We start from the raw sequence: 16146 nt of genomic DNA, 5'->3' as shown, positions 1-16146 counted from the left end.
TCCTTGGGTCCAAATCCTAGCTCTGCCTCTTTCAAGCTGGAGTTAAGTAATTTATCCCATCTGTAAAATGGGATTCATATCTCATCCAATTTGACCAGCCAGCTATCCTGGCCCAGGTCCTGAGAATAGCAGGACCAAGTCAGACTTTCACCCTATATCTAGCCTGAAGTGCAGGACCCACCTCCTCCTTTGGGAGAGAGCCCAAGCATCCCTTTGTTAACACTGATCTGCCTTCAGACCCCCACTGGAGTGATGTATTGGGCTACCATATGAACCCACGTATGGCACTCTGCAGGCCTGGAGAAATGGGAGAGGCAGGCTGGCCTTACAAAGGCTAAGCTGAGGGATGGCTACCAAGGCCACCTTGGACTCAAGTACCAAGAGAAATTGTGACATCAATGAGCAAAAACAAGAGAAGGAGCATCACTCTCCCTTGACCTTGAATATGCAAATGTCTGTCCAGAACCAGTCCAGCTATTGTTAATATAGAGAAAAAAAGTTCGTATGACATTGATATAACCTGGAAGCCAAGGAGAGTGAGCTGAGCATGTGTGGACAATGACGACTTCCCTGTACTAGTCAGTGAGGATGGTAGATGCCATTGAGTGAGCCCATGTACTGTGGCCATCACATTCAAAATAACTGAGCAAGCAGACCAACATATCTGCATCAAATTGGCATTAAACTTGAACATTACTCTACAGAAACTATTTGGATGATTCAGAAGCCTGCAGCTATGAGCAGCTGGTGATTGGCAGCTTCATCATGACAATGTACCTGCTCATATATCACATCTCATGCAGGGCTTTTCAGTGAAATATCAAATCACCCAGGTGACTCTGCCCCTCTACAGCCAGATTTGACATCCTGAAACTTCTGGCTTCTCCCAAAACTAAAATCATCTTTGAAAGGGAAGAGATTTCAAAGTGTTGATCAGATTCAGGGAAATATGATAGGAGGACAGCCGATGGTGATTGGAAGAACCATGTGAGGTCCCAAGGTGCCTACTTTGAAGGGGACTGAGGAGTCCCCTTCATTGCACAAGAAACACGTGCAATGTTTCTTGTGTCTTGTACCTTCTTCAATAAATGTCTCTATTTTTTCTATTACATGGCTGGATACCTTCTGGACAGACCCCATAAATGTACTTCCATGTGTTAATTGTGGATTAGAGCTGTGCTGTCCAAAAGGGTAGCAATATTGGCATCAGACACTTGAAATGTGGCTGATAATGATTGAAGATGTGCTGCAGGTATAAAATACACACCAATTTCAGAGATTAGTACAAAAGGTAATTTACTAATAATTTTATCAAATGGTGATATTTTATACATTGGGTTTTATTATAGAAATACATATAATATATTGATATAATTAATTATGCTAATTTCTTTTACCTTTTTTAAAACGTGCTACCATAAAATTTAAATTACATATGTGATTCACATCTCTGCCTTGCATTTTTCTTCTATGAGACAGCACAGAGTCAGAGACTCAGTGTTTCACCCCATGGGAACCAAGCAGCCCTTTCTAATCTTCACGTATTCTCTGCCCTGCCTCACCTGGACCATGAGTTATTTACTATTGTTCTTTAAATTAAATTGTCTTTTAAACTTCAATAAAATGCATTTTTGAAGAAAATCTGGCACCACTAATGGTTCTAGAGACCCAGCATTATTTGACATGATTAGAACGTAAACAGAAATGAATCAATGAAAATAAAAAGTACTATATTCTAGCCAGACTCTAAACCTGGGGCCTTTTTTTATATAAATAGATATTAAATAGGTTATAGAAACAGATTAGCACCCAGCTGAGACTTTCTCTCCTTCACTACTAGATTGAAAGGTAATTGTGAGGGAGAATGCCTTTCTTCCTGTGTAACTTGATGTTATTTGTTGCCATAACTGTGTTTTCCCAAAGGTAGTTGACCCCAGGTTTCAGAAAACCTGGGCGTAATAGAAAATCACTCATTGAATGTGAAGCCAGTGTGCTGAATTCAACTGGGACATCTCATTTAACTTCCCCGAATCTGTGAAGTGGGTATAATCATGTTCACCCTGATGTGATTATTATAAACATCAGATGATTTTTTGCAATCATGTGTTAAAAACTGTTGACATTCTTCAGATGTCATTATTATTAGTCCTTCCAATGAAGTCATAAAATCAACCCATAAGTGGACAGAAAGTTATTCCATGCTTAGCTCTCCTCTCTTCAAAAGCAAGTCTGAAGTTCTGCCCTGAGATAAGCTTCTCTATTGTGCTGTTGGATTTCTTTGTTTCCTGATTCACACTTCTTGTTGGGAATCCCTAAAAGCTGACTTAGCAAAGTGAATCCATTTGTACTGAGGGTGAGAGTAACTGGCTGAACTGCCCAGTTTCTGGTCTAGGCTTTCTATGTAGGTGTCAGCTGCAGAAAAAAAGTACAAAGTCATCCAGTAAGAAAAACTGATAATAAAGTCATTGGTGTTGAAACACTGGGAATATATGCTAGTAGAAATGGGAATTTGGCTGTGTTCCCTGATAGCCAGTGGAGGTGCAGTGTGCCACTACCAGACAGAAATAGAGACAGATTTACCTGGTTCTGAAATGTTAAGTTTTCTGTCACCAAAGATGATTCCTTCTGTATATCTCAGAATAATCCAAGACAAACATCTTTAATATATTAAATTACATTCTAGTAAAAATGAGTTTGCTAACGGTAACTTAGGAGAAGTGAAGACAACAAAACACACCCAACAAGAAAATGGAAACAATGCATCCAGCCAGCTGTAAGCCAGGCTGCTCCTTCTGCAAAGGAAGCTATTTACTTGGATCATCGAACAGATACATACAACATATGGCAGACACACAACCAGATATTGTGTCAATGTTCTATCAGTACAGACTGAGACCATTAGTTCAGGGCATATTTTATAAAGCACTAAGGAACCATGGGCAAATCACTCAGCCCACCCGTCCCCAGTTTATTCACCTGTGTTATGAGGCTAATAATGCTTTCTCTGGCTACTTCTTGGCCTTTTACAGAGATCCCAAGTATGAGAGTTGTTTTTGAAAGCATCCAAGCACCTTCCAAATGTTAGTCTCTCCACTCCGTGGGAGTAAATAACACAAGCAAAGCTGGCAGAAATTATCTTCAAAGAGTTGATCTATGCACCATGATAACCTATCAACAAATGTTACAAATTTATGTCTTGAGTTTCTTCCAAGCAAGTCCATCTCTATTTGATAGACAAGGGGTTGCATTTGTAAACAACTGGACTCTTACCTGCACTATCAGAAGAGTCACTTAGGTAGACCATTAACAGGGCATTAAATAACATGAATGAGAAAGTTATTCAACATTCAATTTAACTTCGAGCCTTCTGCTTAAGTCATGCCACTATTTCTTCAATATCCCTGTAACAATCCTTTTTTTAAATTTTAAAATATTTTTCAATTAATGTTTACATTCAGTATTATTTTGCATTAGTTTCAGGTGTACAGCATAGTGATTAGAAAATCATATATTTACAAGGTGCTTCTTAACACTACTTAATCCTTCTTTTAACGAAGATCATCAGCTCCCAAGCCTCATGTAAATATCCCCAGCTAGAATTTAAGTTATTTTGTTTTCACCGTAGAACATTTATGTTTGCAGTTTCCTTCTATCTCTGTCAAGTTGTATGGGTTAGCATTTATAGTACATGTATAATTTCCTTCTGGGATGAACATATTTATGTTTTAAAAATGGGTAATTCCACCTTGCTCTGTGCCCAAGAGGTGACCTAGGTGGATCACATCACTGGGCACTGGGAAGCCTCTCCAGGAGATAAAGGCTGAAAGCAAGGTAGGGTCAGGGATTGGCTTCTGTCCTTCTGTCTCCCTCCCTGCAAGTAGCATTAGACTCAGGCTCACACCAAAGCTGAAAACTAAAAAAGTCCATGCTAACATACACGTTAGCTAGAACTTTTGACATAGTCTCCCCATCTTCACAGTTTGCTTAGTTATAGAAGACTTGGCTTCAGGCTACTTACTGGGACCCTTTAATGTGAAAACTCTCAACTCTAATGGCATTTATAATTTGTTCTAATTATAAATCCTGCTACTGCTGTGAGGACAAATAGGGTCATCTGAAGTTTCTGTCTGGAAGAGCCATTGACATAATCAATCACTGTCCTCATCACATGGCCACATAGTTTTTATTTGGTCTAATTACAAAATATGCCTTAAAATACACAAGATTAGCCCTGGCTGGTGGCTCAGTGGATTGAGTGCAGGCCTATGAACCAAAGGGTTGCTAGTTCAATTCCCAGTCAGGGTACATGCCTGGGTTCTGGGTCTGGTCCCCAGTAGGAGGTGCATAAGAGGCAACCACACATTGATATTTCTCTCCCTCTTTCTCTTTACCTTTCCCTTTCTCTAAAATAAATAAAGAAGTAAAATCTTTAAAATATACAAGATTATATAAAACAAAATAAAAATCATCACTGGTTACATTTTGCTTGCTTGTTTGTTTTATTAATTAGGTTCCACTTATAGGTAAGGTCATATGGTATTTGTCTTTCACCACCTGGGTTATTTCACTCAGTATAATGTTCTCTAGTTCCATCTGTGCTGTGGCAAAGGGTAGGAGCTCCTTCTTTCTTTCTGCTACATAGAATTCCATTATGTAAATGTACCATAGTCCCTGGCTGGTGTAGCTCAGTGTGGATTGATTGTGGGCCTGTGAACCAAAGGATTGTGATTCGATTCCCATTCAGGGCACATGCCTGGGTTGCAGGCCAGTCCCCAGCAGGGGATGCACAAGAGACAACCATACACTGATATTCCTCTCCCTCTTTCCTTCCCTTCCCCTCTAAAGATAAATATAATCTTTAAAAAAACTAAAAATAAATAAATGTATCATAGTTTTTGATACACTAATTTACTGATGGGCACTTAGGTTGCTTCCAGCGCTTGGCTATTGTAAAGTGTGCTGCTATGAATATTAGGGTGCATAGGTTCTTTTAAATTGACCTTTCAGGATTCTTAGGGTAACTAGGGGGGAGAGTGAAGGAATAATAGAGGGAAAGAGGGAAAAGTTATCAGGAACATGTATAAACCACACATGGACAAAGCCAAAGGGGGTAAGATCAGGGTGAGAGGTGGGGATGGCTGGGCTTGGGGGGAATGGTGAGGAGAAAATGGAGACAACTGTACTTGAACAACAATAAAAGAAAAGATTACCAGTCCACAAAAAAAACTCTAATCCTACCAATACCAGTTGATAAACTCTTATATAATTTTATCTGCCTAAAAATGTGTTAACGAAATTGCGACCATTTTTTTTCATTTATTTTCCCACTGGACAAATGTTAATGGCTCCTATTCTGCCAAGACTCAGCAATAACCAAAGTACATAGAGTCCCTGCCTCATGGAGCTGACAGCTAATTAGAAGAAAAAAACAAACAAACATATTGTCACTCCTCACAACCACCCTCTGAGAGAGAAACTTATTATCCCGATCTACAGATAGCTAACCTGAGGCTCCAAGTAGCCAAGCAAACTGCCTAAAGATACACAGCTAGTAAATAGCAAAGTCAGGATTCAACCCCAGGACTACCTGATAGCAAGTTGAACTTTTAACTCACAAGGTAACTCTCATATGCTGATCTTTCATTACAAAATGGTATTAGGGGCTAAAAGGTTGAATTGGCACCCTAAGATAACATATTTACTCCAAAGACATAGTTTCTTGACTTCAATCATGAGGTTTATTTATGAAAAGTGATTTGTTATTATTTTGTCATGTTTAAATTAAGAAGAACCTCAAGTTCAATTTTTTACCTTTTTTAGTGGATTTGACTTAAATAAGAAGATCAAAATTCTTTACAACAGACATGAGAGATAGTAGAGAATAGTCAAGCTCACAAGTCCTGGAAATAGACAGCCAGGCTTACACAGTCCTGATTCCCTCACTTAATAACTCATGATTCTGAGGAATTTTATTTAACCTCTTCATAACTCAGTTTCCTCAACATAAAGTGAGAACAGGATTAGCATCTATTTCACAGTGTTGTTGTCAAGATTGAGTTAATACATGCAAACTCAGAATGACACTCTGAATATATGTGCTCAATCAATTATTATTTTACCAAGTAAGACTAAAAGTTTTGATACTACTGTTTCAATTGACATGTTTTTAGATGACTTTTCTCTTAAAGGTTTTCCCTCCTGATGGCTTTTTAACAAGTCTATTTCTGGTTTTGAGTATAAAGACAGATACTATCTCATAGTTTGATTATATGGCATCTGTGGCCCCCTACCAATGTTTAATATCAAGAAAGGAGAGTCTATAATTCACATTTTTAAGTCCCCACAAGATCTTACTCAATACTTGGCATAGTACTAAAAAACTACTGTTTAAATAAATAAATAAAATAGGTATTAGACTTAACATTAGCAGAATGTTGTATTCGCCGTAGTCAACCTGGCTTTTATTTGTTTGTAACCATTTCTCCAATCTTTAATTCAAACTCAAATATCTGGGTCTCTTTATTCCAGATGTTCTCATTGATGTTGGACTAGCTGTAGTTTTGTATGTGTTTGCTTATTTGTTTATACCTCCATCTTATTCCAGAAACAATTTAAGGTGGTTCACAAGGATATATGAAACTCAAGATAGAATTAATTAAAAATAAGAAGGGAAGAATGAGGGAAAAGAAGGATGACTATACAAAAAAGTTAGGAAGAGGGTTATAATACTCATGCACTAAAAATCCTATGAATGGGTCACAAATTTTTTACAGCCAACATGAAAAGGTCAACTGGTGAGTGACATAATTTGCAACAGACCCTGGATGAAGAAACCAACTGCTCAGAAGATTCAGCAACTCTTAATAGTGGACTTTTCACAATATTTTTTACAAAAGTAATTCCTAACAATTATCATTCACAATGGTATCTTTAGAGTATGAGTTCCCTCAGTCTAAATCATGGGAGCTTGATGAAAAGCCATTTAGTCACAACATGAGCAAAGACAAATTACAGCAGGTCAGATGTGGCAGGTGAAGTGGGAAAGAAACTCATATGAGTTTTTCTTCAGGGGCTTAGCATTTAGAATAAAAAAGAAGTCTCTTTCCGTTGATGTATTTCCTATTATCTTTTCCAGGTCACTGCTTTTAATATTCTAGGTAAGCTAGATGGAACATTTTTAAAGTAATCAAACAAAAATAAAGTAAATCTGAAAAATAAAGTAAGTCTGAAAAATCATCCTGGTCTGCTTAAGTCTTGGAGAGTGACTTCCATACTCTGCCATCTCTGAGTCATGAGGGAGGATGTGAGAAGTAGCTACCCCCTTCATCAGAAACTTGTAGATGTTTTTCTAAAATATTCATCCCCTTACACCATAGCAATTTTGCTTGATGTGAATAAAGAAGCTTCTTTGCCCGAACTCACATCAGATGGTTTTCTAAGTCAGACAGGTCTGGATCTCAATCCTGACTCTGCCACTTTCCATGTGTAAACTGATATCTCTGGGCATCAGTTTCCTCATCTTTAAAATGCTATTTAATGTGATGTTTTCATGGATAACTTCATATAAAACTTTTCACCCATAATAAAGTGCTCAAAACATTATAGCCATTGTTTCCCACTTAGCACAGTGCCAAGTATGCTGTAAATAATGCATAGGCTTGTTGAATAAATGAACAAATGAATAAATGAATGTGTATTACCATCCAGGACTCTTTACCAATCAGCATATTTCTCCAAATATTTGAAATCATCATAACATGGTGGTTGAGAACATGGGTTCAGGAGTTGGGGTCTAAATCCTGATACCATTACAGACAAACTGTTCAACCATTCTGTCTGAGCTTTGTCATGTGCAAATGGCATAATGATTCTCACTTCTTTACAGGTGTCTTACAACAATTATATGAGGGTTATAAGTACTTAACATCATTCCTGGGATACAGTAAGCATTTAACAAATATTAATGTTATTATTTGTTTTATATAAATATATCACAAAAGTTGTTTTAATTTGTTTTCCAACTTTTTTCTGGTTTCAATACTATGTGCTCTTGGAATTTTCCAGTTGGCAAATAGTTGTATTTGTGTCTAAGATTCACATTTCTTTCACTGTTTTATCTTTTTGTTTGTTTCTATAGGACTTCATCGTCACTGTAGTCTTTTCATTCTTGTGGTTGGTTGGTTCATCAGCTTGGGCAAAAGGACTGTCTGATGTCAAGGTTGCAACTGATCCCAAAGAAGTATTGTCACTGATATCAGCTTGCAAACAGCCGTCCAACAAATGCATGGCTGTCCACAGCCCTGTAATGTCCAGCTTAAACACTTCTGTGGTATGTTTTCACCTATGCTTTACCTCCCAAATCTTTGTTTGCCAGTCAAGTGAATAAGACATCTCAGAAGTCACCTTGGAAATTTCTGCCTCCAAAACTAGGCCAATTTAACAGGTGATATTTCACTCCATATGCAAAATTATTCTTTGGTCTTGAAGTTTCTATTATCAGAACCCATAGACTTGAATGCTACCAATTACAAAGTTCTTAATAAGAACTCAACACATATTAACAACTGTTGCTTGGATGACAGTCAAGTCAAAATTCTAAGCAGGGAGCAGATATAAAATATGACTTTCAAATTGAAGCTTGCCAGAAGTTAAAAATGAATATTGATGGCATACAGGTTTCCAGAGAAGAAAATATTGTTCAAAGCACACATAGTTAGAATACATCCAATTGATTGTCTGAGAAAAAATACACAGATCTAGTAGGGTGCAGAAAGAAATACATCATATAAGGAAGCACTTATCATTGATATGGTCATTTTTTGTCTTCTCCAGGATCCCAGTTTAGTTGCTTGATAACATCAGAAAAGCTAAACTACAAAAGCTAAACAAAGTCAATTGTTATCTAGTGGATCAAGTCTTTTGGGAAGACAGAAAATCTGATAGACAGGAGAGTTGCTAAGTTGGATGCTTATTTTATGAGCATAAGAATTCATGTTATTCCAAGGAAAGAAACCATGTCTGAGAAAGACAGAAGCTATAATGACAGCAAAACAAAAACAAACAAACAAACAAAAAAGCAGCAGTTTATAAAAGAATAAATGACTCAGCAATGTTTGCTGAAGGAACAACATTCTTCAGTGACCCCCGAAAATAATTATCTTTGTTTCAAGATTAACTTATGTTTGTACGGCTTTCTGAAATTTAATCTGAGAAAGTTTATAAGAAAGGAAAGAAGGTTCCTGATGATTTGACTGTGAATCTTGCCTGTGTAAAATACTGAACACGGAAATAGTCTATGTATTAGTGTCTCACAGTCATTTTTATTCCTTGTTGACCACACCTATAAGTGACTACTTTAGGTGTACGTTAAAATATATACCACCGCTTTTACGGTTTGTTTATAGGCAGTACCTGATAAAAGTTAATGTAGCTATGATCTCAAAATCTCAGATAACAAAGCTAGTATCATTTGATATATTTTTTAGTTTAAAAAATAATCTTCTATATGACAGCCTGCATAATTCATTTAATTTCCCTTCTGATGTCTCTAAGAAGTTTTAGACTAAGAGATAGGAATTTTGAAAGAGGCATACTATGACATATTTCTTAAAACCAAGGCTGAGGATGGATGGAAACCAAAAAACATGGGGTAGTAAAGGGCAGGACTCATTCTGTTACAGTTGTGGATCCGTATCAGTTAAGGTTCCTAGTACAGGAAAACTCAGCTCAAACTGGCTAATGCAAGATGAGCCCCATATCCCTAAAGTCTCTTTGCACTCCCACTTCTAGAACCAACATTTCTATGCCTTAGAATGCTTAGTTGCAAGTAACAGAAACTCACTCTAATTTCATCAGGGAAAAATAAAAATCAAGTCTCTGAGAAAACTGTTGAGACCTGAAAAAACAGGCCCTACAAAAAGAAGGGTCTAAAGTAAGACCAAGGTCCTAGATATCAGATACTGAAAAATGGTGTCATCAAGATGCTATTAATGGAAAGTTGTATCTTAACTAGCATAACTCTGCTCAAAATATAAAGTTCCAGGAAAGAACTCAAGTCACTTGACTGCAATGTGGCTCTGCAAGGAAAATCAAAATTTTATTACTAAAGGCAGAGGAAAATATTTAATGGGCTAAAACACAATATTTTTATTACAAACTCATTTGGCTACAAATCATATTGAGCTAGCTTTTAACCAAAAGTGCAAATAATTCTAAAGATACAATAAAAATGTATCTTTACATTGAGGTAAAGGGCAAAACCCAGGGCCAGAACCCTGGAAGGCTGTCAGGAAACTGGACAGTTCTCATCTTCCGTCCTTCATCTCTGATTTTGTCTGCATGTCTGCTACATTATTTCTCTTATCAGATTGAATTTTTTCTCCTTTTTCTGCTCATGCAAGAGAAGATAGCCACCCTACAGTTTCTGAGTTTATATTTCTTTTTAAAGAAATATCTTGGACAGAACAAAAATCACTGAGGTCCAATCCCAGGTTTCTGGTAGAATGTCATTAGTCTATCTTGGGCCAGGTGTGTGCCTTGGTCTCATCAGTTATGTCTCAGGGATCAGAGGAAAGGTATAATGGACACATGGATCACAGAACTCCCCCTCTTGGGCAAGTGTAGGTTTTGGAGAAGGAGACAGACACACACCAAAGGAGATAACCTCGACAAGTTAATGGATCAAGCAATAACTATGATATTTTCTGCCTGGGTAACGATTTACTTTCTTCAAAGCACTTTGGCATTTATAATTTCACAATAACACTAATAGATAGGCAAACCAATCAGGCATTTCAGATGTAGGGAGCTTAGGTAAAGGGATTAGCATAAGGTCTCTCAGGTACTTACAGCAGTGCCAGACCAGAGCCAAGTTCTCCTATTGTTATTGCTACTCAAAGTGGTGAAGGGCTCTGCTCTGTAGTTGATCTGCTTAGGGTTTGAATTCTTGCTCCATTACTCAATAAGTGACTGCTCTTAGACAAAGTAATTAAGTTTTCTAAACTTAGTTTTATCACCTATAAATTTATAGTTTCTCATCTATAAAATGGGGATAGTATAAAAAAGACATTGCATGACTGTTGAAAGGGTTTGATGTAAAAGTATATAAGTATTTAGCTTAGCACAATGTCCAGCATATGGCAGATGTTCAATAAATCTCCAAGGAAAGCTTCTACAAAAACTGCATTTATTTCCTTAAATTTCATTTAGTATTAGAGCCACACGAGGGGTAAAAATAATGTTTTTATTTTCTTAATTTTTTTCAAAGGTTCACTGCCCTTTTATCCATAATTTCCACTCCTGTTTCTCTGGTTCCACAGTAGACAATCTTGACACATCTTCTCAATCATCTAGATTCCAGCCTCCCCTCCTTTCTCATGCTATATGGAGTCTCTCTTTCTGTTACCCTCACATCTGAGATTGAATTGTAATCCTCACTCCAATTTCAGTTGCAAGAAATGGCAAGAAAATATTCCAGGGTCTGTGTATCCCTAAAATGTGCCAGCCATGAGATTTGATATCTCTGTGATAAAAATAGAGTAAGACATTACTCTTCCTTAAATATGCACATGGGAATGCCTTGTTGATATTCTTCATTTAAGTTGCATTTCCTTGATTTCCAGGTTCTTTTTCAGCTTCCCTTTTTAAGAAACCAAGTAGCATTGGGTAAGAGAGATTGAGGAATAGAAAACATAAAATTATACCCCTGATAGAGCTATCCCCTCATATCTGAAAAGATTCCTTGATAATTTTTCTACTCATATATAATATTGACATATACTTACAGAGGTACAGTTTAATCAAGATCTCCCATTTGGTGGAAAATATCCTAGTTATTACACACATAGTTAAAAGGCCCTATATATAAATTACAATTGTGTCAATGATTACCCAATTCATTCTGTTGATGCAACTATTATACTAGTATAAGTGCCTTGTTTATATTTTGCATCTTCCTCAGCAAGGAGCCTAAAGCATAGCACAAAGTAATATTAAACACATGTCAGTTCATGTTAAAGGAAGGAAAGGGGATAGAATAGAAGGAAGGGAAGAATGAAGGGAGAGAAGGAGGTTTGGATAACCAGTCTTCAATAAGATCAATTCGGGTCCTAGATAGTCAATTTTAATTATTGACATCTTGAAAAATATGGCCTTACTGTCAAAGACCCACTTCAATTTATGATGCACAAAAAGAGTCAACTGAAAATAATTCACAGGAATGTTTTAGAAAGCAATTCAGAGCATAACTTAGCAATTAATAAGTATTTACTGATGTGCCCAACACTATCTAGCTGCTTTATGCACATCCTTCCCCCAAGGAAGGAATAATTGTTTTCTTTTCATATGAGGAAAAAATGCTATGATTCAAAGGCAAACTGCCCTGTCTAAGGACATAGAGCAAGAAATTGCAGAGCCCATGCCACTGTGATTCCAAAGCCTGTGGGGATGACTCCAAGGCTGATATCCAGTTCGTCAGTCTGATCCACTTGCAGCTAAAATATTGAAATACTTTGGTAAGTAGGTCCTGCTGCTAGCAAGTCCCCAAAACCACTTGTCTTTGTTTTTAAGATGTTATTTATTTACTTTTAGAGAGAAGAGAAGGGAGGAAGAAAGAGAGGGAGAGAAACATCCATGTGTGGTTACCCCTAACACGCCCCCAACTGGGGATCTGGCCCACAATCCAGGCATGTGCCCTGACCAGCAGCCCTTTGGTTCTCAGGCCAGCATGCAATCTACTGAGCCACACTAGCCACGGCAAGCTCATCTTGACCATACTAGCTCCCCAATCCCACCCCTAGGGCATTCTTGACCACCCCAATATTAAGTAACCAAGGGATATATTTTGACCCAGTGGGACTTCCAGCACCCTATTCCAGATCTTTAGCTCAAGTACACTTTGATTGGTCAGCACTGTGCTGGGGTTGTTACTAAATGTACTTTAATGTCATACAGCTTTGTACCATACTATTTTGTTAGCCATCTCCAATAGGTATCATCAAAACTAAGTGCCCATCGTTAATTCTCAGATCAACCAGTCTGCCTTGGGAAAGGTGGCAGAACCACTGTTTTAACGGGGCCTCAAAGCATGGGACACTTCTGCATCCATTCAACACTTAACATCTGGACCTCTGACTTGCCCCATGACACACTTACAGAGAATAAAAAAAAATTCCATAGGAAAGTCTTACCCCCAGTTCCAGAGAAAACACTTTATACCTCTCTGAAACTTGCACTTTATTCCTGGTCTGGTTTCAGTATTTCCCTTCTGAATGTGAGAGGCACAGAAAGAACAATTATTTAGAGGAGGCAACCTCTCTGGACACAATCATGAATGTGCCTTATCAGCATACTTTGTACACAGTTTATTCCAGACTTTTTTAAGTGGCCTAATTTTCTTTATATCATTACAATAAATGGAAAAGTAGTATCTCTAGCCATAAAGCAAAGGCAACTTTATAAATTAATGTACCATCATTAAAATGAAAATAACCCCCTACTCCTTGGAGATATCTTACACACCAAGAGGAATACCCAGGCTATAGGTCAGACAGAACAAGGGTTCCACTCTGACATCTACTACTTACCAAGTCATGTGACTTTGAACAAAATTCTTAACCTTGCTTAATCTCAGTTTTCACATATTTACTATGAGTATAATAATAGGACCTTCTTAGAGAAGCTGAACTGACACAGATAAACCCCTTTGTGCAAGTGCCTAACACGTAGTAAGAACTCAACAGTCAGATATCCTCAACATTGAAATGAACAGTGACTTTTCATATTGTGAAGGATTTTTCTGAAATTGAGATTTTTTCCCCTGGGGTTTCTGTCCATTGTATCAACTCATTTTCTTTGGTTCTCCTTTAGGTGTTTGGATTCTTGAACTTTATTCTCTGGGCTGGAAACATCTGGTTTGTTTTCAAGGAGACTGGTTGGCATTCCTCAGGACAGAGATATCTTCCAGACCCAATGGAGAAACGTTCAAGCAGCTATAACCAAAGCAGGTACAATCAAGACAGCTATGGGTCTGGTGCAGGGTACAGCGAGCAGGCAAGTTTGGGGCCATCTTCTGATGAGTTCAGCCAACAGTCCAGTGGCCCTGCCTCCTTTACCAATCCAATTTAAAAGGGTAGTATTTGCATTCTTCTAGAGATAGAGTCACCATCTTCCAGTGGCAGAAGATATTTTAGGTTTCAGTAAGTTATTAATGCAGAAAGTGTTGAATATAAATTAGAGATCTATAATCCTCATTAAGGCAGGATTGAGAAATTAGAGATCTATAATCCTCATTAAGGCAGGATCATTAAAGATGAGATGACATAAGGAGATATATTATTCATCATAGGTGGCTAATTGGATATTATACCTTGCTATAAACACAGATACTTTCATGGTGTTTCATATGTGTGTTGAAATAGTTGAAATATTTTGTAGCTTAAGTTCTCTAGTATGTAATATGCATAAAGTAGGTTAAATAGCAGTGAGTTTTCCTATGCATTTTGATGCAAAAGACATTTTAATATTTCTATAAGATGATTTGGTGCATCACAATGTGCATGTATTTTTTTTAGTTGCAGACTCTGTAGGATTGTGAGTCTCTATTTGTTTTAATCAGTTGCTCTGTGTGCGTTTTTTTATTTGATGAAACAATGCTTAATAATTTAGTGCATGAATAGGCATTTTTCACAAAATGAACATTCCAATGGTATTTATGAAAATTTTCCAGTATGCACCAGGAATTTGTTAACTGGACATTTAAAAAATGTATTCACACTTTGTAACTTGCAAATTCATCTTCCTGGCTTCACCCATTCTGAATGCATTGTAATTAAGGCTAGGGGCTCTTTTTTCCTTATTAGTAGATATTCAGTGTTACTATATTATAATTGCTCAGTATTTATTCTATTTACTTAGCTAAATATTTACATTCATATAACTTTCTATGGTATTTTGTGGATCTTATCCTGTGAGCCAAGAACAATAGGCCCAATAACTGTTTGTATTTATGGAGTACTGTTTTCATAGAATAATAGTGATGCAGATATCAGACACTATAGTCAAGAAGCTATTGTACTGACATATTAATTTTTAAAGAATAATCTGAAGAATCTAGATTACCAGCTAACCATTTAAATTCTATTTATTTATAATGTTTTAATATGTTCTTCAATTATTAAACATTCTCAAGTCTTAGCTCAACTTACTAACTACTGATTCTAATGTGAATATTATCCATAAATTAAAACTTCCTTCCATGAGCCACTCCATATCCAAAAAAGGGTTTTCATGAAATACGAGTCCTCCCCGCCCCCAAGAATGTATACATTATCGAGAAAATGCCAATCTTCATCTCTTTGTTTTAACTCAATTGAAACACCAGGGCCCAACAGTGAGGAAAAGCTGAGCATCTGTACTTTTAGAGAAACATTCGTATCAATGTATAAACTCATTGTGTGATCTGTGATGTTGGAACAATTTTAACACAAAACAGTCTTGATATCTATAATCAGTTTCTGGATCCTGTTGGGTAAATCTGTATGTGATATTTTTTTGACCTTAATAAAGTTATTGCCTACAATGATGGCTGGTAATATATGAATTATCAAGAAAATGCCAATCTTTGCCTCTGTTTTAACTCAATTGAGACACCACCAACTGTGGGGAAAAGCTGAGCATCTGTACTTCTGGATAAAAGTTGGTATCAATGTATAAGCTCATTGTGTGATATGTGATGTTGGAAGCATTTTAACACAAAACAGTCTTGATATTTGTATCCAGTTCCTGGATTCTGTTGGATAAATCTGTATTGTAATATCTTTTTGACCTTAATAAAGTTATTGCATACACTGCTGGCTGGATAATGGAGAATCACAATCAAAGAACCTGATTTCCTATAACAATGGAAGAACAAGGGGTAAATGCACAGTGTTTTTGGTCTCCTACCCTGTCATTCATTCCACTAGTCTAGAACATTCTATATACCCATTGCTGTGCAATGGGGATAGGATAGTGAGCAAAAGAAGAAATATGCCCTACCTTGAGAAACTTAAACTCTATTCGAAGACACAGACATTAAAATAATCATGTCCCAATTGTGCTCTGTGTAACAAAGAGAGGCACAGAATTCCATGAGAACATTTATCAGAA

The 16146-nt window shown here is 37.0% G+C and overlaps 1 protein-coding gene across 2 annotated transcripts in view; it reads left to right on the top strand.

The window, feature by feature from the left end:
• Positions 1 to 15813, top strand: part of SYNPR (synaptoporin) — a 364805-nt gene extending 348992 nt beyond the window's left edge. For both annotated transcript variants that reach the window (XM_037136098.2, XM_037136099.2), the window contains 2 exons: positions 8138 to 8329; positions 13867 to 15813. In XM_037136098.2, the coding sequence (XP_036991993.2) occupies positions 8138 to 8329; positions 13867 to 14124 (450 nt within the window). In that variant the 3' untranslated portion in view covers positions 14125 to 15813. The remainder of the gene's footprint in view (positions 1 to 8137; positions 8330 to 13866) is intronic.
• The last annotated feature ends 333 nt before the right edge of the window (positions 15814 to 16146 follow it).

Source organism: Artibeus jamaicensis, unplaced genomic scaffold (assembly GCF_021234435.1).
Source record: "Artibeus jamaicensis isolate MK-2021 breed Jamaican fruit bat unplaced genomic scaffold, CSHL_Jam_final contig_519, whole genome shotgun sequence".
NCBI lineage: Eukaryota > Metazoa > Chordata > Mammalia > Chiroptera > Phyllostomidae > Artibeus > Artibeus jamaicensis.
This window is presented reverse-complemented; position numbering and strand designations above follow the sequence as displayed.